Source organism: Condylura cristata, unplaced genomic scaffold (genome assembly GCF_000260355.1).
Source record: "Condylura cristata isolate star-nosed mole 26May11 unplaced genomic scaffold, ConCri1.0 scaffold00025, whole genome shotgun sequence".
NCBI classification, from domain to species: Eukaryota; Metazoa; Chordata; class Mammalia; order Eulipotyphla; family Talpidae; genus Condylura; species Condylura cristata.
The window spans coordinates 20,918,366-20,938,666 of record NW_004567126.1 but is presented as its reverse complement, the minus strand read 5'-3'; the positions used below and the strand labels follow the sequence as shown (position 1 = coordinate 20,938,666).

General features: G+C 53.7%; 2 protein-coding genes across 2 annotated transcripts; one reads left to right on the top strand and one right to left on the bottom strand.

The window, feature by feature from the left end:
- Nucleotides 1-1,703: 1,703 nt before the first annotated feature.
- APOA4 (apolipoprotein A-IV) lies at nt 1,704-12,118 on the bottom strand (the record flags this gene model as incomplete). Its single annotated transcript, XM_004689232.1, has 4 exons — nt 12,070-12,118; nt 11,636-11,762; nt 9,888-10,826; nt 1,704-1,734 (listed from the first exon to the last, which is right to left on the bottom strand). Coding segments are annotated over exons 1-4 (1,146 nt in total), but the record flags the coding sequence as incomplete, so codon positions are not given.
- Nucleotides 12,119-17,597: 5,479 nt separating this feature from the next.
- On the top strand, nt 17,598-19,471 carry APOC3 (apolipoprotein C-III). Its single transcript, XM_004688836.2, has 4 exons — nt 17,598-17,605; nt 18,087-18,154; nt 18,298-18,421; nt 19,186-19,471. Exons 2-4 carry the CDS (start codon nt 18,100-18,102, stop codon nt 19,307-19,309), a joined length of 303 nt encoding a protein of 100 aa, XP_004688893.1. The 5' UTR covers nt 17,598-17,605; nt 18,087-18,099; the 3' UTR covers nt 19,310-19,471.
- Nucleotides 19,472-20,301: the final 830 nt, after the last annotated feature.

Sequence of the window (20,301 nt, the reverse complement as noted above, 5' to 3'; positions counted from 1 at the left end):
TAAAAATATGTATGTAGAGTCACCCATAATGCCACCACCTGCACTGGTTTATTTTTCAACTTTTTTTAAGTCTAGGTTTATATTTACATGTGTTTTTTACAAATGTCTTTTTTGGCCATCAAGCTGTCTGGTAAGCTGACTTGTCATTTAAAGAGTATATCATACATAAGCATGCATATCAACAAATGCTCATTCCAAACATGATTTTTAATGGAGATTAGTGCAAACATACAATAAGTTAACAACCTCCTCTTGTACCTTATTTTGTTTTTCACATTTTAATGCTAAACATCACTGCAAAGGACATCTTTATAGCAAGATGCACGCACTCCATGCCTACTTCCTTGACACACATATTAAAATGGAAGAGCACTTTCTAGACAGGTCCACTCCTACTCACAAACCCTTTGCAGTAATACTAAAGATGGCCCAGCTAGGTTGGAACCAGTGATTTAGACACTAAACGGATGAATGCAACATGGAGCCTTCAGTGACTTTTTGTGAACATGGCAAATTGAATCCCTACATCTAATTTTACCTTTATCTTTTTTCCAGAAACCTCCTTAAAACTATAAGGTAGACAATTTGATTTTCTAGGAAAAAATGTAGACTCACGGGAACAAGAAAAGTGGAAGAAAAGACCACAGCAAGACTTTCGAAGCTAGAAAGCAGACAGGTCAGTTCTAACTCATAATAGACCTGTGAAAGCAATAGAGACAGATGAGCTCTAATCTGATGTACTGTGCAAAATTCACAAGACTGAAGAACTGCAGTATTCCTGCTGCTAACTCCTGCTGCACCTGTGTGTGAATTAGAACTGGCCTCCTCTTTCTCAAAACACTCTACTGCCCTCTGCCAGAAATGTGTCCTAATGAATATACAAATTCCATAAAGGCCATGGTGTTAAGCTGGCACAGATGTGTGTAACAGCCCTGAACTGCAGACACACAGGAACCACCGAGACATGAGTGAAGAGGTTATGTAAACTATGAAAGACTGGCTGAAACTTTTTTAAAAGCAAGGAAAACTTTAGCTTTTCTCTCTCAGCTTGGTAGAAGAGTGAAGGTTTATTCTCTGAAAAGGGTAAGTCCAGACATCTGTGGAAAGAGAACACCAGGCAGAGTTAAGGCCAGGAGACCTGTGTTAGAAACAGAAAGATTCAAGTATGTCTGCTCATCCCCATCCTGCTTCTTTTACTTGCCCCTGAGAGGAACACTGAGAACCAGGCCTTCACCCTTCAAGCAGGAAAATGGAAGAAGCTGGCTGAGGAAACAGCACTAGCTCAAAAGGAAGCACTAACATTTGTACCTGGGGGTCCCCCAGGTGAATGCTCCAGTAGATCATCCTACAGTGAAGTTCTTAGACAAGAGCTACTTGTGGACTTGGAGTTTCAAATCAAATGTCCCATTTTTCATTTAAGCAAACAAATGAAGGACATAAGTCATTTGAAGAAAGTTCATAACATAAGAGAGAAAACTGAGACAAACATCAAACAAAAATTGAGACTGTGCTGAAAGAACAGTTAAAAATATCATTTAGGCCCCCTTGGGTGGCGCAACGGGTTAGGACGCAGCACTGTAAGCTGGTCACAGCCGCTTTAGTGAGGGTTCGATCCCCAGCCCTGGAGGTAATCCACATGATGTGGTGGATCTCTCCTGACCCGCCCGCTGCTCCCCTCAGCAGTGTACTTCATTGATCTGCCTCTTCTGCTCCCCACTCTGTCTCTGGTGAAGTCTCTCACTGCCACTGCCCCTGTGGTCTGTACCCCAGTTCTGTATGCTGTATGCATAAGTAAATTAATTTAAAAAAAACATTTACCAAAAAAAATTGTTAAAAAAATATATTATTTAATTTCACTGGCGATTTGAAAGACTGTATGACCCTGATGAAACAAGACCAGGGTACCATAAAGGGTACCAAAAATTCCAAAAGGAATTTTTTTTTAATCTTGCAAAATAAATCAGGATTGTAGAAACAAAAACAGAACAGAGGGTGAAGAAATCTCCCAGACAAACAAAAACAGAACAGAGCGTGAAGAAACCTCCCAGAAAGAAGAGCATGCAGAGATGGAAGAAAAGAGACAAGAATATTAGAACACCAGTCCAGGCAAGTCCTATAATTGGGAGAAATGAAGAAAAAGGTATAATCACCTTGGAAAGCAATTCAGCATTACTTGGTAAAGATGAACACACATGTGCTGTATAACTGAGCAAGGAAAAAAAACATGCATTGCATTTATTCATTCATTTCCTTAACAAACATTTATTGAGAATCTATTAAGTTGCAGTCACTACCCTAGGCATCAGCTCTACAAAAACAAGCACCTCTGCCTTCTCAGAAGCCGGTCAAGAGTCTTCCTCCCAATGCAGCACTAAAGTATGGCACGCTCCGACTTAATTCTGTACATAAATCTTGAGGTCCCAGGCAAGGAGTCTCCAAGTAGACCTCCTGTGGGCAAAATAGATGCATAAAGAAATTGGAATTCTTCTGTAGTTCAAAGAGGAAAAAAAAAAATACGACCAAGGCTGTATAGAAAAAGAACCAGTTAAATTTTAATAATCTTCAACAGAGTTGTCCAAAGAGAAAATCAATCATTTTAGGAGGTTGTAAACTGGCTGTGAGTGGAGTTTTTAATACTAACGAACATTCACATAGCCAGCAATTGAGTGGTGACCACGTGCCAGGCACGTGTGTTAGGCTCTGTGTATTCTTTAGCTATTGGCTGTATAACACACCACCCCCAACATTTCATGTCTTATGAGCTCTCACAATTTCTTGCGCTGGCAGCTTGATTGTGTGGTTCCGCCATGAGATTGTAGGTGGATGTCACTGGGGGACTGTGGTCATCTGAAGGTTTCACCAAGTTTAAAAGTTTGTTTCCAAGGTGGCTTACTCCCCTGGTTGATGGAGGAGGGGACCTTTCATGCGCGAGTATCTTCACAATATGATGGTTCCACTTTTTCTCACTCAGAGTGAATGATCCAAGGGAAAGCCGTGTGAAAACCACAGCTCCCTTTATGACTTAGCTGTCAGAGTCCCGGCTTCCTCAATGGCTTGTTCCTCACAAAGGTCAGTCGTCTGCAATAGGAGAGGGCTAGGAACCAGGATCAGTGAACCTTTCTATATACAAACAAGTGGGGTGCCTGGCCTCAAAAGGCTGTAAGTATAGAGTTATGACTATTTGTTAGAGATGATGTCAAAGAAATTGGACCGAGAGACAAGGTGGTTTCCTCCAGCCCCAGTGTCCTGGGATCTAGTGTTTCTTGGTCGTGGCTCTTCAGTCACCACACTCCCAATAGACTGAAGGAGCGGGGGGCTAGTGGGCAAAGGCTGACAGTCATAGAGCCAGCAAGCATGGGCTCAGTGACCGAGCTCACTTGCAAGCGCTTCACCCTCTGGATGACAAACAGGGGTGATAAGTCAAAGTAAGGCAGTGGAAAAGTACCCCAAAGTAGGAAAAAGCCCCCAGGAGGTTTTGAGAGAGGTGGAGAGTCCCCAGAGGCCCTATAAAAAAGGAAACCAGCACCCTGACACCAGGCTCCTCCCTGGGACCCCCTCCTGCTCTCAGGACTCTTTTGAAATAAACCTGAGCTTGCTGATCTTCAGTCGGGTGTGCTGTGATTATTCCTCAATCGCTTGAACACAAGAACCCACCACTACCGGCAACCACATTGCTGTGCCTTCAATCCTGGAAACAACAGGAATGTTCTGTGATGATGCCAGGAGCACACTGCCTCCCTTCGCAGGGGCTGCGTTTGGCCCAGCTAGGACAAGCCTTCAAGAGCAGCAAGGCCCTGTGGGAACAAGAGGAGAACAGGCCTCAGACCCTCCCTTTGCCCCGCTGGGTTTTCTCTCCCTACCTGGGGCCCCTCCATACTCCAGAGCCCTCAGGGGCAGTCACTCCACTGATGTTCTCAAATGATTTGTGACCTTCGAGCTTTGGGGATGGGTACAGGGACTCGGCTAGAGTCTCAGCCTGACCCCGGCCAGTGTTGCTCAAATACTTCTTTGGGGGCTTTAACCCAGGACCACTGAGAAACCCTTTATCCTCGTGTCACTGGAGAAGCGGTGGAACTTCGGGCCTGAACCTGAGCAGGGCTCTGTGGAGTGTTGGGTGATAGAGAAGTGCTCTGTGCACTCGCAATGAACTCTGAGTGTGCGGTTCTCCTGGGCTTAAGTGCTTCAATCTTGCCAGGTGGTAAAGACTGGATCCTAGAGAAGCTCTGATGAGTTTTTATTTCTTTCCAATTTTTAAAGTAATATTAGTAGGATGGCTACTATGTTTGGGGGGAAGAAACAGAAAATAACAAGTGTCAGAAAAGATGCGAAGAAGTAAATCCATGTGCACTGTGGGTGGGATATAGAATGGTACTGTCACTATAAAATGATACTATATGGCAGTTTTTCCAATAAGTCAACATAGAAAAGCTACATGGTCCAGCGATTCCACTTCTGAGTACTTACGGAGAAGAATTAAGAGCAGGGACTTGAACATATATATCCACACCCATAGGTATAGCAGTATTATTCACAGTAGGCAGAAAGTGGAAACAACCTAGGTTCCATGGACAGATGACTGGACAAGCAGAATGTGGTCAGGTATACAGTGGAATATTACTCAGCCTTTAAAAAGGAAGGAATTCTAACATGCTACAACATGGATGCAACTTGAGGATTTTATGCTAAGTGAAATAAGTCAATCACAGAAGGCCAAGTATTAGACAATGGCAGAGATAAATTCATAGAGACAGAAAGTAGAATAGTGATTGACAGAGTCTGGGGGGAAGGGGAAATCTGCTGTTTAATGCGGACAGAGTTTCAATTTAGGAAGATGAAAGCTTTCAGGATCTTGTTGGAAATGGATGGTGGTGATAGTTGCACAACAAGGTGAATGTACTTAGTGTCACTGAACTGTCCTTTTAAAAGTAGCTAAAAGAATGCAATTATTTTACTGCAATAAAAAATGTATTACTAAGTTACTCAAAATATTAGGCATAGAATTATCCTATGACCCAGCACCTCCACTCCCAGGCATTTACACCAAATAATTAGAAACTCATGCTATATTTTCACTAAATAATTAGGAACTCAGATACGTCTACGTCCATGTCATAGCAGCATTATTCACAATAGCCATAAAGAAACAACTCAAGGGCTCACCAGTTGATAAAATGATACACTAAGTGTGGTATAGTCATACAGTAGAATATCATTGTACAATCACAAAATGGAATATTACTCAGCCATAAAAAGGACAAAATGTGATACATGTGTGACAACATGGGAAAGCCTTAAAAATATGCTAAGTGATATCAATCAGACACAAAGACCAGGGTTTATGATCCCACTTACATGAACTATCTAGAACAGGCAAACACAAAGAGACAAAAAGTAGGTTAGAGAATATCAAGAGCTGAAGTGGGGAGTGGAATGGGTGGAACATCAACTTACCCTCCTTGCACATTGACATACAGGGGCACGTGCTTAACAAGGCCATTTAATACCAGAACTTTTTTTTTTTTTAACTTAAAGTATCTGAGCCTCCACCCATAAATAAAAAGATTCACCAAACCAAATTAGCGCATTTCGCTTGAACTCAGGACCTCATGAGCAACCTGAGACCCACTCTCAGAATGCCTCTGAAAAGGTCGAAGAAAGCTGGCTGATCACTCAGGTGTGCCACCATCTTAGCTGCTAGAAACATCCCTTGGTTTACCTGGGGAGAAAGAGACTGGCCACCTGCAAACTTAGAAAAAAGGAAGAGCACCTTCCCTGACAGGATTAATGAGGATTAATAGGTATCCCTCAGACAAACCAGCAGGACCCCGGGACAGATCAGAGAGGTCATGGGCAAAAGGCATGGCCACCAGAGTGCAGGAACTGGTCAGTCAACGCACAGAAGTCCACTCAGAAAGAAATAAGCAGAAAATGAGCTCATTCAAACATACCTGGACATCCCAGGGAAAGCCGGATACCTGGTTTGGAAAATAAACACGAATGAGCACAGCTAATGCGGAAACATGACCAGCCACTCCACAACACGAGAGGCCTGATCAGGGCCAGTGCCCCTGAGCCAGGACAACCCAGGTGCCCAGCAGCCATACCCACCCAGCTTGGACTGGGGCTTTAGCGTCCACACCTCCCACCCCAGAAAGGATCCTCCACTGTCCTATTTCTTTACACCAGCTCCTTATTCTGAGCCCGGAGCAAAGGCATCTGTTCTGAGCACCAGCACCAGGCCATACCAAGAGGAAGGGGTGGTGGAAGGTGAGCAGCTGCCACTTCTAGCGTCTCTTGTGGGAGCCAGGCTTTGACACGCATCAAGACTTACAAAACATTCCCCGCATAAAGCGAGGGAGGCTCAGAAACTGGAGCGCCCACCGGCTGACATCTGCCAGGTCAGGGATCCACGTGACTGAGGGCCAGGTGAGAAACCTTGGGGTGGGAGAGAAGCCATCTTCATCCATGAGCCAGGGCCAGGCAGGACACTTGGAGACCTGAAGGATGGTCCTAGGCACCCCAGGAGAGCTTTCCATGACTCATCCTAAAAGCTCAGCCTTGGAGAGAAAATAATAAGAATAATGAACAGCCATATACCAGACATTTTGTGGGAGTGGAGTGGGGGATGAGATCAAAAAAGGGGGGGGAGGGAAGTGCACGGGACTATGGTGATGGCACATGGGTGACTCGGTGATGGGAAACCCATGGGGATTACAACTGAGATGGAAAAAAAAATGTACAAAATGATGTAAAAATAAACTATTATGTTATAAAAAAAAAAAAAACCCAGCCTTGGGAGACACTGAGGAGTCTGGAGCCCACTTCAGTGGCTGACCAGCTCACAGGTGGCATCTGAGGGTACCTCAAGTTTTCAGGTCTGCCCTGCACCCTCTGTCTGACCCTTTCCTAAGCTGGGAAACCTACAAGCACCTAGTGGGTTGTCAAGGTGTGTTCACAGGTAGATGCTTGCCCTGCTTAGTGGGGTAAGTGTGCTGGTAAGTGTGCACCTGACCAGCTCAGGGATCACCCCTAGGCCATTGCTGTGGTCACAGAGCAGTGACCTGGGGTTGGGGAGATTAGTGAGTGGAAAGAGAAATCACACTCATTGGGCACCAGTTATGCTGTGGCAGTGACTGGACCAACTGGTAGACAGTTGTCTTGCCTGTACTTGGCCCAATGTTATCCTAAGATACCTAACATGTACTGTTCCATTAGCCCTCCCAGCCACCTAGCTGAGCATCATTGTCACCCAGCTTCCAAAAGAGGCACCTAGTAGTCAGTTTACCCAATTCCCAACCTGCCCCAATTAAGCAGACAGACATCCAGCCTGGCCCCAGGGCCAGAGGCACTGAGGCTGGACCAGACTCTGCCTGTGGGGGCCCTGTGAGAGCAACTTGGGAGGGAGAAAGCCAGTCCAGAGCATTAAAAGCCCTGCTCCTCAGGCTCCCAGGGAAAACCCATCAGGTCTGCACCCCACTTTAGGCAGAAAAGGGATGCTAGACTATACTAGAAGACCTAGGGTCAAATGTTAAGAGCCAAGTCATTTGAGCAAAGTCTTGAACTTGAGGGGCCCTCCCTGGTGGTGCAACAGATTAAAGCGCAGCACTCTGAAGCACAAGTTCGATCCCCGGCCCTGGAGCTGACCCACATAGCACAGCAGACCTCTTCTGAGCTGCCCGCAGCTCCCCTCAGCAGTGTATTTCAGTAGATCTGTCTGTTCTGCTCCCCGCTCTGTCTCTGGTGATCCTCTCAGCCCCCTGCACCTCTGGCCTGTCCCGCAGTTCTTATATGCATAAATAAATACATCTTAAAAGAAAAAAAAAAGCTAAGTCTTGAACTTAAGCTCCCTCTGCTCTGGGGCTCCCTTCTGGTGGGCTCTGTGAGTCTCCTGGGTGGAAGAAGAGCCCAGTGCAGAGGCTACAGCTGCTCACAGCTGGCCGTGCTGACAAGACAGCTCAGAGCCCAGCACCTGCACCAGTGGCTGGTGACCTGGGCCTCCTTGCAAAGGACTCCTGGGCAGAGACCCTAGGTACTGCTCCCCACTGTGCCCCAGGACTCACCAGCATCTCTTGGCCATGCTCCTCAATTCTGGAAGCCGTGGCCTTAGCCGCCAAGAAATTTCTGAAATAAGAAGAAGTCGTGTTTATAATGGGACTGGGGTGCAGTGGGGTGGGGTAGAATAACCCAAAATTCACATACATAAGTCAAGTCGAAGGCACGGAAGAGATACCCACAGAGAGACCGTCTAGCCCACAGTGCCATGAGCTCTCCAGAGCCCAGACCAGGTCCTGCTGACCCCCAGGCCCCTAGAGAAAAGGGCAGTGCGAGACCCACGCTCCACCAATGCTGTGCCGCTCATCGTCCGGTGCCTACAACAGTGCCTGGCACAGGGGGGCATTCAGTAAACACGTGGCTATGAAGCAGGACAGTGCCGGTGGGGGGCCCAGTTTGCAGGTTTCCACTCACATGCACAACGGCAAGACCACTCAGGCTCAGGGAGCGACAGCGAAGGGGGTTATTGAGCAAGCAGAAAACAGTGCTGAGGCCGCGGGGGGAACGCGGAGGGGGGTTTTGGGAGAAGAAAAAAAAGGGGCGGGGGCCCGGGGGGGGCTTTCCCCCCCCCCCCCCCCGGGTGCGGCCGTGTGCAGAGGCCCCAAACAGAAGACCGCTCCTTCAAGATGGTGCCATCCCACCCGCAAGGGCCTGGCGCACACGGGGGCTGGCCGTGGGCCAGGACTGAGCTCCGCATAGCTGGAGGGCCGGGACGCCAGGTGGCCCCCGCCAGTGTGAAGCTCAGCATGGCCGCACAGGCTGAGCAAGCAGCCTCGCAGGCAGGAGGACGTCCCCTGTTACCTGCACTCAGCTCACGGAGTGCCACTCTCGGCCAGCTGTGCCGGCCACCGGCACCATCCAGCCCTCGGAGTTGCTGCAGAAACACCAGGTCCAGCCCTCTCACCAGGCAACACCTCCTGAGACGCCGGGCCAGGGGCTGGAAGCGCTTTCCAGGCAGCCACTCTCCTCGGGGTCGGCTGCTGGGAGCTTCTTTCTCTGAGGCCAAACACAAAATGGGAGTCTGAGAGCCCCACGCTGGCTCTGCCTCGGTCAGGGCGCCCGCCCTAGCTGGTACCTGCCTGATGGGATCACGTTAGGGCCACCAGCCCGTCTCACACTGAATAATTAACTAGTGAGCAGATGAACACCGTTGGTTCCTTTAGCTCACACCTCACTGGCCCATCCTAGGATCCAGGTGCCCGGCAGCAAAAAGCTAACACAGCCCCATCAGGCCCGCCTGCCCGGCGTTCCCGCAGGGGCGTCATGTTCAAAGCCGGCTGGCACCGGCCTGGGGAGGGGCTGCCCACAGGCTGCAGCTTCTGGCCCTGTTTTTCCAGTGGCTCCCGCTGCTTAGGCAATGATAGGAAATTGCCAGGCTGGAACCCCAGTCCACACAGGGCGCGGGACTGAGGGGCTTACACTTGCTCCTGAAGCGTGTGCGACAGCTTTCCCAGCTCCTGCTTAGAAGCCTCTCCACACCCCTTCTCAGCGTGCCCCTCCCCACCTCTCCTGCAGTCTCATCTCCCCAACCTTTGGCACCCCCCCCAGTGTTCCTTGCTGACCGCAGCTAAGCTGTGCCAAGCATTGTGCCATCCCCACCTCAAGCCCCACGAGACAGACAAGTCACACTGCAACCAGACTGAGCTCGTTTCTCAGCGGTTTATTGAGTAGTCAGAAGCGCTGTCATTTCCCACTGGACACGTATCCTCAAGGAGGTACAAGAACTGCTTTGGGACAGACAGACAGACAGGCGGCAGGGCAGGACAGGTGCCGGCGGTGGGGCGGAAGCACCAGGGGCAGCTCAACTCTCCAGGGGGGCTGGGGGCTGCGCCGGCTCCGGGAGGGCCAGGGGCTTGTCCTGGCTCTCTGTCCCCTTGAAGCTCTTGAAGAAGGAGTCGAACTTGTCCCGCAGATCCTTCTCCAGGAAGCTCAGGTGGTCCTCCACCACGCCCTCGTAGGGGCCCAGCTTCTGCCTGAACTCCTCCACCTGCTGGATCATAACTCTGTTGAAGGTCTCGCCATAGGGCTCCACGCTCTGGCGGAAGGCCTGCACCTGCTGGTTCACCTGGCTGCTCAGCTCAGCCAGAGACTTCTGCAGATCTGCTGTGTTGCCCTGCAGCTTACCACGCACTTCTTCCGCCAGGGGCTCCAGCTTCTGCCGCATCTTCTCGGCGCCGGCGGAGATCTGGGTCTGCAGCTGGTCGGCGTTCTTCTTCATCTGGAAGGCCAGGCCCTCCAGCTGGTGGTTGAGCTTCTCCTGCACGTCCTGAGCCAAGGGGGCCAGGCTGCGGCGTAGGTCTTCCACATTCTGGTCGATCTTGACCTTGAGCTCATTGCCGTAAGGGGTCAGGCGTCCCTTGATCTCCTCCACATTCTGGGTGAGCTTGGTCTTGAACTTGTCAGCGTAGGGTGTCAGGGAGGCCTGCAGGTTGCCTGCGTTCTCACGCACCGCCGTCTCCATGAGCTGAGCGTAGGACGTCAGCTGCTGCCTCAGCTGTTCGGTCTGTGTGTTGACCTGGGTGCGCACCTCCTCCGTGTAGGGCCCCAAGCGCTTCTTCAGCTCACGCACGTTTTCCCCGATCTTCTGGCCCACCTCCTCCGCGTGGGGAAGCATCTGGGCTCGCAGCGCTTCCAGCTCCTTCTGAATCTCCTCCTTCATCTTCTGGGAGTCCTTGGTCAGGCGTTCCTGCACCTCTGCAGCGAAGGGCACCAGCTTCTCTTGCAGGGCACCTGTGTAGGTGTTCATCTCGCCGAGTTTGTCCTCAAAGAGGGCGCTGCCGGGAGGAAAGGCACAGGGGGCCATGGTTACTTGGCACTGCCTGCGGGCATCATGCCTCCTCCTCTACCCTTCACCTCAGGCACACCTGCCTAGGACAGGTGAGAGGCCAGGGGTGTCCGGTTACCGTCTCGCCCCTGTGGCCATTCCGAGGGTGGATCATGATTTGAGAGCAGGGCGATGGCAGGCTAAGCTATCACACTGAATTTCGATCTCTGCCTCTCCCCTGGACTTGGGTCACAGTATCTGCGTAGTGTGTGTCTGTGAGCAGTTTGATTTCCTCTCTCTGACTGGCAGGTAGAACAGGTGGACTCTGAGGTGCTGCCAGCTCAGGTGTGCTGTGCCATACGGTCACATCTACCTGCAGAATGTCATGTGGGTCTCTTCTGGCATCTTTTAGGGACACCAGGTGCTGATTTCCTTGCATAGGTCCACCCTCGGGGGCTTCCCAACTATTGCCACACCCTCTCCGGATTTCACAGGGGCCTGTCTTTCTGGAATGTGAGCCCTGCTCACACGACAGTTCCCTCCTGCCCCTTCTACCGTGACTCTCCGTGCTAAGAAGTGTGCATTTGTCTAACCGTAGACAGTTACAGCAAGGAGACATTTAGGGACATCCAGCCCGACCTCCCTGTCTGTGTATGGAGACTGTAGTCCCCGGTTCGGAGACTGTAGCGTCACCCACTGAGTGAGTGGCAGGGCGGGGGTATCGTCAGTTCAGGCCTCTGCCTCCTACCCTGACCTCTGCCCTTGCTGTCATCACATGACCTGTGAGCAGACACGCCCTGCAGACTGTGCCCCTCTTACTTGATCTGCTGGGTCAGTTCAGACTTCTGGAGGTTTTCCACGGCCTCCTTGGCATTGTTGCTCAGCTGGCTGAAGTAGTCCCACATCACAGTGGCTACCTGTTCAGCATTGACCTCAGCCCGGGCACCTGGGAAGGAAACAGCACAATTCATGAGGACTGCTTTGTCTGTCGCTCTGTTCCTGCCCTGACCCACAGACTGACTGATGGGGGAGGAAGCTCAACCCCTGAGGGCCCTCTCTGTGCTTGGCGAGGAAGAAGCCAGAGGGTCGGGGGGATCTGGTGTGGCACCAAAGCCAGTGAATGGCCATCTGGGAGCCAAGGGCTTTCAGAGCTGTCCTCTGGCCGTGGCCCTGGACCGCCACGCCGCACCACGCCACACCAGACAGCAGTTACCTCCCACCCATGCACCCAGCCCACGGCAGCTCCCACTCACCGGTGACGGCCACCAGCACCAGGGTCAGGACCACGGCCTTCAGGAACATCCTGGACTCTTCTCTGCGCTGGAAAAGTCTCGCTGCACTGGATCGAGGGGGACCAGTGGCGCTCACCTGGACTGCTGCCCTGTGCTCTGTGCACTGACTGGAGTTTGAGCCATTTAAAGCCTTGCAGGGCCCCTCTCCCCGCCTCCCTTCCCAGTGACTCCACGTTGGAAGGTGACACATTCCCAGGAGGCCTCCTGGACTTTCGTGACCCCAAGACGACGTGGAAGCCCAGGCAGACGGGGCCTCGGCCGCGTCAGAAGCAGCTGCTCTGTGCTGGTGCCACACCCAGTGTGGAGGGAGGGCAGAGGGGAGCCACAGCCGGGGAGAAACAAGGCCAGGGATGCCCCCACATCCAGGGGGTGCCTAGAGCCCGCTGGCCGCTCGGGGTCTGTGCCAGACGTGGTGGGGGAGCGAAGTCCACTTCTCTGCTCTGAGGCTGGGGAGAGAACCCCACCCTCATATCTGCCTTAGCGTGCTGGACACTAGCCCGGGCGTCTGAGACCCCACACACGGGGCAGGGAGCTGAACCTAGGGTTCTGGACAAGGGGCTCCCAGGAGGAGGGCCCTTGAGGGTCCTCGGGCGGGGACGTAGGGTAGGCAGGGCCCAGGACTCAAGGGGTTAGTTGGAAGTGTTCTGACCCTTTAATACCAAGCTGTGCCACCTTGGACTAGTGACTCAGCATGACCTGGCTCTGAGCCCCAGTTTCTCTTTTGAAAATGGTTTTGTGGGAGCATAACATGGGCTCGTACTTAGGAGCACAGAGGAGCTGCTCTGATATTCTTATTATTACATAACACTGTCCTTTTCCTAACTTGGTCCAAAGCAGGGAGGGTGGCAGAGAGGGGCAGAGTTAGACCCAGGGCCCTGGGGGTCCCCACAAGGGCAGGAGGGAGAGTGACCAGGAAGGGGGTCTGCGGCCTGCTTCCCAACCCCACGCCCCAGCCATCCTCCCTGAGCAAGAGCAGAACCTGAGGCTGCCCGGGGGCGGCCTCTCTCCAAGGGAGGGGGGGTGTGCCTGGCGGCTTCTGCTTGGGCTTCTCCAGTTACCTCCTAGTGAGGTAACTCGCGCCATCCTACAGAGGTCACCCAGAAGAACAAGCAGCTGGCCTACCTGGACCTCTGGGGGACCCCACCCCTCTTGTGTAGGATGCACAGCTCATCTCGCTGCATGGCCAGCTCCCCTGTGTGAGCACAAGCCGGGTGGGGACCCCCTGGTGTGAGCACAAGCCAGGTGCGGCTCTGGTTACCTGCCATCAGAATGCATCACCCTTGCGCTGACCTTGGGTTACCTCTTCTCTCCATTTTCCCACATTCAGAAGTGGCTTGACATCCCACAGGATGGAAGTCAGCTAAAAGCCCTCCTGCTGCAGGAGTGACAAGTCTGACACTGGAAGCGACCGACCGTGGCGGCTGACCACAAGTAGGCGGACGACGCTACAGGGTCAGGAACTCATCTTCCCTGGAGTGGCCGCTCAGCTTGTCAAAGCGCTTAAGGGCTAAGATTCCGGAGTCAGACTCACTGGGCTCACATTGAGCTTCCGTGCCACCCTGGGCAAGTGTCTTAGCCTCGCTGAGTCTCAGCCATCTCGACAGAACACGGCCCACACCCCGCCTCCGGGGGCCTGCGGGTTCCATGAGCTGCCTCGTATAAGGCTGGGACCCTGGTAGAAGGAACGGGCCAGCCCAGGGTGGGTGAAAGGTCAGCGCTCAGTGCTCCGTCCCTTCCATCCTAGGTTTCGAAGAGGAGCGGCCTGAATCATGAAAGACACCTCAGCTGCAGTTTGACCTCCTGGACTGAGACCGTGAGCAGCGGGTGACGCCAGCGTCTGACGGGGCCAGAGTTTGCCTCCGTCTGGCTTGCCGGGGTGCACACACAGCAGGAGCGTCTGCACCCCCGGAGCCCGGCTAGAAGGCTCACGGCTGGGCACAGACCCGTGTGCAGATACCCGAGCTGTCCCGGGCTCAGGGCTGAGGCTGCAGTGGAGGGGCTGAGGCTGGTATGTGCAGGCAGCCACAGCCTTGGGCAGTCGTGCTGGCCCCCGAAAACATGCTGTGGGTGGGTGCTGTTAATGGATGCATATATTTCCCAAACTCTATGGGCAGATTTTGTATGAACCTGCAAATGGATTTGTGCTGGGAGTGATGAGACCTTGTGCCCAGGTAGAGGGTGTGAGGGCTGCTGATGGAAAGACAGGCCTGCTGCCAGCTGAAACTCCTATTCTCTGGGCCACAGGTGGCAGCATCCTCCTCCCCCACCACTTTGGCACCCCACTGGGCACAAAGGGCCTGTAAAATCTCTTTATTTTTATTGTTTATAGTAATGATTTGCACTACTGTATGATTTCAGAGAATAGGCTCACACACCCTCAGATATATATCATCACCCCAAAACCCCAAGCAAAGGCCCGTATTCCTTTACCCTGGGCCAGTAGACTCTCTCCCTCCAGCTCACCCACTATGTGTAGCATAGTATATACTATATATAGTATAGTATACAGTTAGTATATACGATATATATTAGTATATGGTATAGCATGTACTGCCTATAGTATCGTGTATATATACTATGATTGTATAGAGAGATACTATATATCTGCAGTTCCATAGTTCTAAGATTTGTTTGGGTTTAATTTTATATGTTCCTTTGCATTGCTTCTCTGTATTCCATATATGAATAAAATCATCCAGTCTTTACCTTTCTCCTTCAGATTTATTTCATGCTCATTATCCCCTCCAGCTCCATCCATGTTGCTGCAAATGGCAAGAGGTCATGTTTTTTATAGCTGAGTGGCATGCCGCTGTGTCTACAGACCACATCTTCCTCATCCTCTCCTCTGGCATGGGGCCTACGTGATCTTGCACGTGCATGCAGCCTTCTTCTCTGAGCCTCGGGCTCCTTGTGGCTATGGCAGACCTAATGGCTGGTGAGGCGATGAAGCTGCTAGTCCACCAGTCGCCACAGCCCCTGCCCTGTCCACCGCTGGGGTGGAACCAGAGATCACCCCAGAGAATGGAGGAGGGAAGGGCTCAGGCACAGGCCTGGCCAAGGACAGGCATGTCACATGGACACAGATCCCACGTAGATTCCACACAGGCCCGCCCCGCCACCCGCCGAGCAGCATGGAAGGAGAGAGCTCTGGTAGAGGGGAGGAACGGCCAGCATGGAGTGCGTGGGACCCAGAAGGCAGGCCCTAGTCGGGCTGCCTGGGCCCAGCTGGCGGCAGGGCCTTGGTCCCGGACGCTCGTGGAACAAGCTTCACTTGGACACAAGTAGGAAGTGAGAGTCGGCCCAACCCTGACTGTCAAGCCTCCTCCTTCCCCTCCTCCGCCCCCCACACGCCCCCCCCCCAGAACTGGTCTGCGGACCAAGCTCAGAGAGGCTCCCTTTTCAGGGTTGAGGAGAGAAAGAAGAGCAGCTGAGGGGCTCAGGCTGGAGCTGCCGGCAGGGCACAGGCGTTCGCAGGGGGCCCTGGTTCTCTCCCCAACCCTGCAGCAGCACCCTGCTGAGTGTCTGCATCTTGGGACCTCCGGGGGACATGCAGGCGGGAGGAGGGGCTCCCCCAGGCCTCCACACGCATGGGAAGGGTGTCATGGGATCCAGCCAGTGCCGTTCTGGCATGCCTGGGGCCAAAGCCACCAGAGCCCAACCCAGCCTGGAGCCTGGATTCCCACACGGTCCTCATCTCCAGGCATGAGGAGTGCACCAGAACCGAGACGAAAGCCAGCACGGCTGACCTACTTCCCCAAATCCTTCAGTGGTCTATTAAGTCCCTTCCTTCCCTCCCCACCCCATCTCCAAAATGTGTGCTCAGAAAAAGACCTGCAACTAAGTTACTCTGGGTGTCAGTGACTGAAACGCCCCAGGGGGGCGTCTCCCCCCCCCCCCCAGCTGTGTGGTTCTAGCCTATGGGTATTTGTCCCCAGCTCTGTCCTTGATGAGCTGTGAGCCCCAAGAGCAGTTGCTATCCCTTTGAACCTTGGGTTCTTCATCTATCAAGTGAAGGCAACAGTATCTGTTTCACAGGAATCTACCTGCATTTTATCAGAAAACAAAACTCAGTCAAAGGAATGAATCTCTAATAGAGGCATCCAAGTCCCAAGCAGAGGACAAGAATTCTGAGGGTTGGGTCAGGCTGCTTTCTCAGACCTGGGGTTTCACATGCCAGGGTTAGTTATCTCTTCCTGAGCCAGGGCTGCCTGCCAAAAGCTCTGAGTAGAGGCTCCTCCTACCTTTGGGCTATGCTGTCTGAGGGAAGGGGAAGGTGTTTGGGAGCAAGGGAGAGAGATTTCTCCAGCCCTCTCCACAGGCCAGCCTCTTTGCTGGCATTCTCACTCACTCGCCAAAACTGGCACGTTGGTGCTTTACAAAGTGGGGAGCTGTGGCTCTGAGAGGTTGGATCTCTGGCCCGGGGTGAGATGAGTCCCCAGCAGAGGCATCATTGAAACCTACGATAGCTTGACGCCAAGTTCCAGCCCCAAGATCCTGCTGTCCAGGCCCAGCAGTTCCCAGATGGGCCAGGGAACCCTCCCATGGGGGCCCTGGGCCCTGGACAGCCAGCCACCCCCACAGAGCAGCTCTGTGCCTTCTCCCCAGACCCTGTCCGCTCTGGTGGCCCGCCCAGCAGGACACCATGAGGTCTGTTTTCCAAGTGCAGAGCCCAAGGCCCAAGGGGAGGGGTCAGACTCAGCTGCCCCACTTTAGGGGAGGGGCCTCGCCCTGAGTCCCGCTGCTCCCCATGAAATCTTATCAGTGGGTCCAGAGGGCAAGGTGAGGGTAGGGGGAGGAGTGGAGGGGCAAAGGCCTCGGCTCAAACAGCCTTTGTCCTTCTCCCACCAACCCCTGCCCCCGGCTCAGCTTGCCGAGGCTTCTGGGTAATCAGCACCTGGGACCAAAGTCCAGGAACGGAGATGCCAGGGAGAGGGCTGGTGAACTCCACCTCTGCTCATCGTCTTCTGTGACTTCACTCTAGACCCCATTCCAAGACAGAGTAGTTCCCCAGTCTGAGGGAGTTCATCACCCTCTCACCCCACTGCACCCCCAGTTCCAGGCTGTTTTGGGGTTTGGAGGCAAGGGAAGGACCTAAAAATTAAGTGTGAAGGGCTGGGGTGAGTCCAGAGGCCCCTGGCTCAGCCCCAAACTCTTCTCCCATCTCAGGAAGCTCTTCTCCCTGGAATGCCAGGCTCCTTGGGAGGAATAGTTCTCTCCTGAAGCCAGACACCCCCAGCTCCTGAGCCCATCGGGGTGGCAGGGATGGCAGGAGAGCAGGGTGGGCACCCACAGGCTCCTGGCAATTTCTCAACTCTCCCAGCAGGCCTGGCTGCACCTGGCCACCCTGCCTCAGGCAGGCCCTGGTCTAGACTGGTCAGCAGGTGACCTTTGCCCGGCTCACTGGGCCCTCAGTGCCTGCTACCCTGGGGACAATATAAAACAGGTCAGAACCTTCTTGTCTGTCTATTCAGTTCATCCCAAGAGGCAGCTGCTCCAGGTAATGGCCCCTGGGAGGAGCAGGGGAGGGGGGAAGGGGATAGGATGGAAAGGTGGGGTGGGGGGTCCCTGCTGATCCAGCCACTAAGCCAGGAGAGCCTGCCTCAGGGGTGCTTGTACCTCACCTGCAACTCACACTGGGGTAAGCCCAAAGCTACACTGTGGAGGCAGAACTGGGCGGACGTACTCCACATCCAGCTTGCGTATCCCCCATGCTGCATGCTCTGGGCAGCCGGGAGCCACCTTACACATCCTGCCCCCCCCCGCCTCTCCTGCCTGGGGCTCCCCAAGTTCCTTGGCTGAGAGCTCCTCCTCTCTGCAGACTAGCCTGGGAGTGGGCTGCCTCTCCTCCTGGTTCCACCCAACTCAGGGCCAACCTTAAATGCCCTATCACTTCTCCAGGACAGGGGGCCCAGAGGCCGGGGTTGTGTGTGTGTGTGTGGGGGGGTTGGGGATACCACTCACCAGACACTTCCTGGCAGGAACAGAGGTACCATGCAGCCCCGGGTCCTCCTTGTTGCTACCTTCCTGGTGCTCCTGGCCTCTGCCCGTAAGCAGCTGGGGGCCGGGCTGGGGGCAAGGTGGGAGAGGCTAGCTTGGGAAGTGGTTGGGGTGCCAGGCCTGCGGGGGCGCTGGGCAGGGGCCAGGGCTCCCTGGGGCTGATCGTCCCCCTCAGTCCTGCTATACTAATAGGAGCTTTGGAGTCGGAGGAAGCCTCCCTCCTGGGCTTCATGCAGGGATACATGCAGCAAGCCACCAAGACGGCCCAGAACGCGCTGGACAGCGTGCAGAAATCCCAGGTGGCCCAGCAGGCCAGGTACGCTGTCGACGTCTCTTCCCTGCCCCAACCACCAGCTCACTCAGCTCCCACCTGCCCCCAGCCTGGGGAGCGCCTGGCAGCGTGCCAGGGAGGACCACGTTCCCATCTATAATGTCTGCCAGGTTCCTCACGGGGGCTTCCATAGGGACCTGTGGGGGAGATGTCAGAGGCTGGACTCCATTCCCCTCCCGACCCCCCCCCTCCGGCCCCATCTCCGCCATGGTCCCTCTTCCCCCCACTCTGCCCGCACGGGCCCACCTGTACTTAGCAGGGGCGTTCACACTCTTAGTATTTCATTTCCCAGTTTGCTAAAGAGAAAATCAAGACTCAGAGAGGTTAAGTGACCTGCTCCAGATCACACAGCTAATCCACCCTGCAATGTTTTTCCAGCTGAGACCGAGTCCCCTTCCCAACCTGCCCTGCATACTGTATGACACTAGGGGGCGCCCTTCACCCAGAGCAGCACAGCCCTGAGTTTACCATCTCCCCCCACTCACTCCTCTCCAGCTTTCCTCCAGGCTGACAGTACAAAAGTTCACCCCAGCCTGAAGAAATGTGAGCTAGGCTTGTGCCCACCTCGGCAGCTCTTCTGTCTGGGGTGACAAGTGCAGGCGTCCTTGCTGGAGGTCTCAAGGGTGTGGCTGGGTGGGGTGGAGCAGATGGAGGGAGAGACATGGGGGTGTGCGGGACATGGTTGTGCAGCCTTCCGACAAGCCCTCACCCCCACTTCTGGGGCTTCCCCTTCTTGATTTAACCCCCAGGGGCTGGATGACAGATGGCTTCAGCTCCCTGCAAGACTACTGGAGCACGTTTAAGGGCAAGTTCTCTGAGTTCTGGGATCCTACCCCTGAGGTCATACCAACTGTCGCCTCTGAGGGCATCTGAGACCGCAACACCCCAAGTCTGCCTCCCCATCCATCCTGCCGGCTCCTTGGGTCCTGTGACCTTCAGGGATGACCCATAAATTTCTGGGAAAGGACAGTGTTCTCCGTGCGGTCCCACCTCCCCCAGCCCCAGCTCACTCCCAGGCAAGCTGTCCTCCCAATAAAGCTGGACAAGAAGCTGCCGTGTGCAGGCTGTGCCACGTGTCTGTGGGCATGAGAACGGGTTGGGGCTTTGTGATGGGTGGGCCTGGGCCCTGCCTACCTCTTCCTAGCTGGGTGGCGTCGGGCCTGTTTTCCCACCTAGAAGGTAGGAATGACCCTACATGCCCTGCCTGCTTCAACACATTGTGTGCAGGGTCACACCAGCCAATCATTTTGAAAGTGCCTTGCAACAGGACTTGAGTGTGTGCTCTATGCCAGCCACGGTCCTGGCAATTTCATGTCATCCTTGGGGTTGAGATGGGCAGGTGCACCAGCAGTATGGAGCTCAGTGTCACCACCCTGGCTTCCGGCCCTCCCAAGCACATTTGAGGAAGAGGGTCAGATGAGGTAGTGGCCAGAGGAAGATAGTAGCAGCCTCACTTTCTGGTCTGCCAAGAGAGCGCAGCCTGGTGAAGGACTGTCACTGCCCTTCAGCCTGGCTCATTGTCTTCTGGGAACCAGAATTCTTTGGGGTGGGTGGTCAGTGTCCTGGGAGCCGAGGAAAGACACAATTTCACCCCAGCAGAGAATGGTCCCTGTGACCCTTCCAACACATTCAATGAATAGATGTTCATGCTAGAGAGTTCCACAATCATGGAGTACTTGACCAGTCCCCCACACAGACTCTTGTGATGAAAAACCCCAGGTCCAGCAAGGTGAAGGCACTGGCCCAGGTTCACCCATCCCAGACCGCAAGACCAGGCTGCTGCCCGTATGTGTTCTGCTCAGCTGACACAGAAAGAAGCCTGGTTACTCCTCTGCCGGGTGCTAGAGGACACAGGACACCTCTGG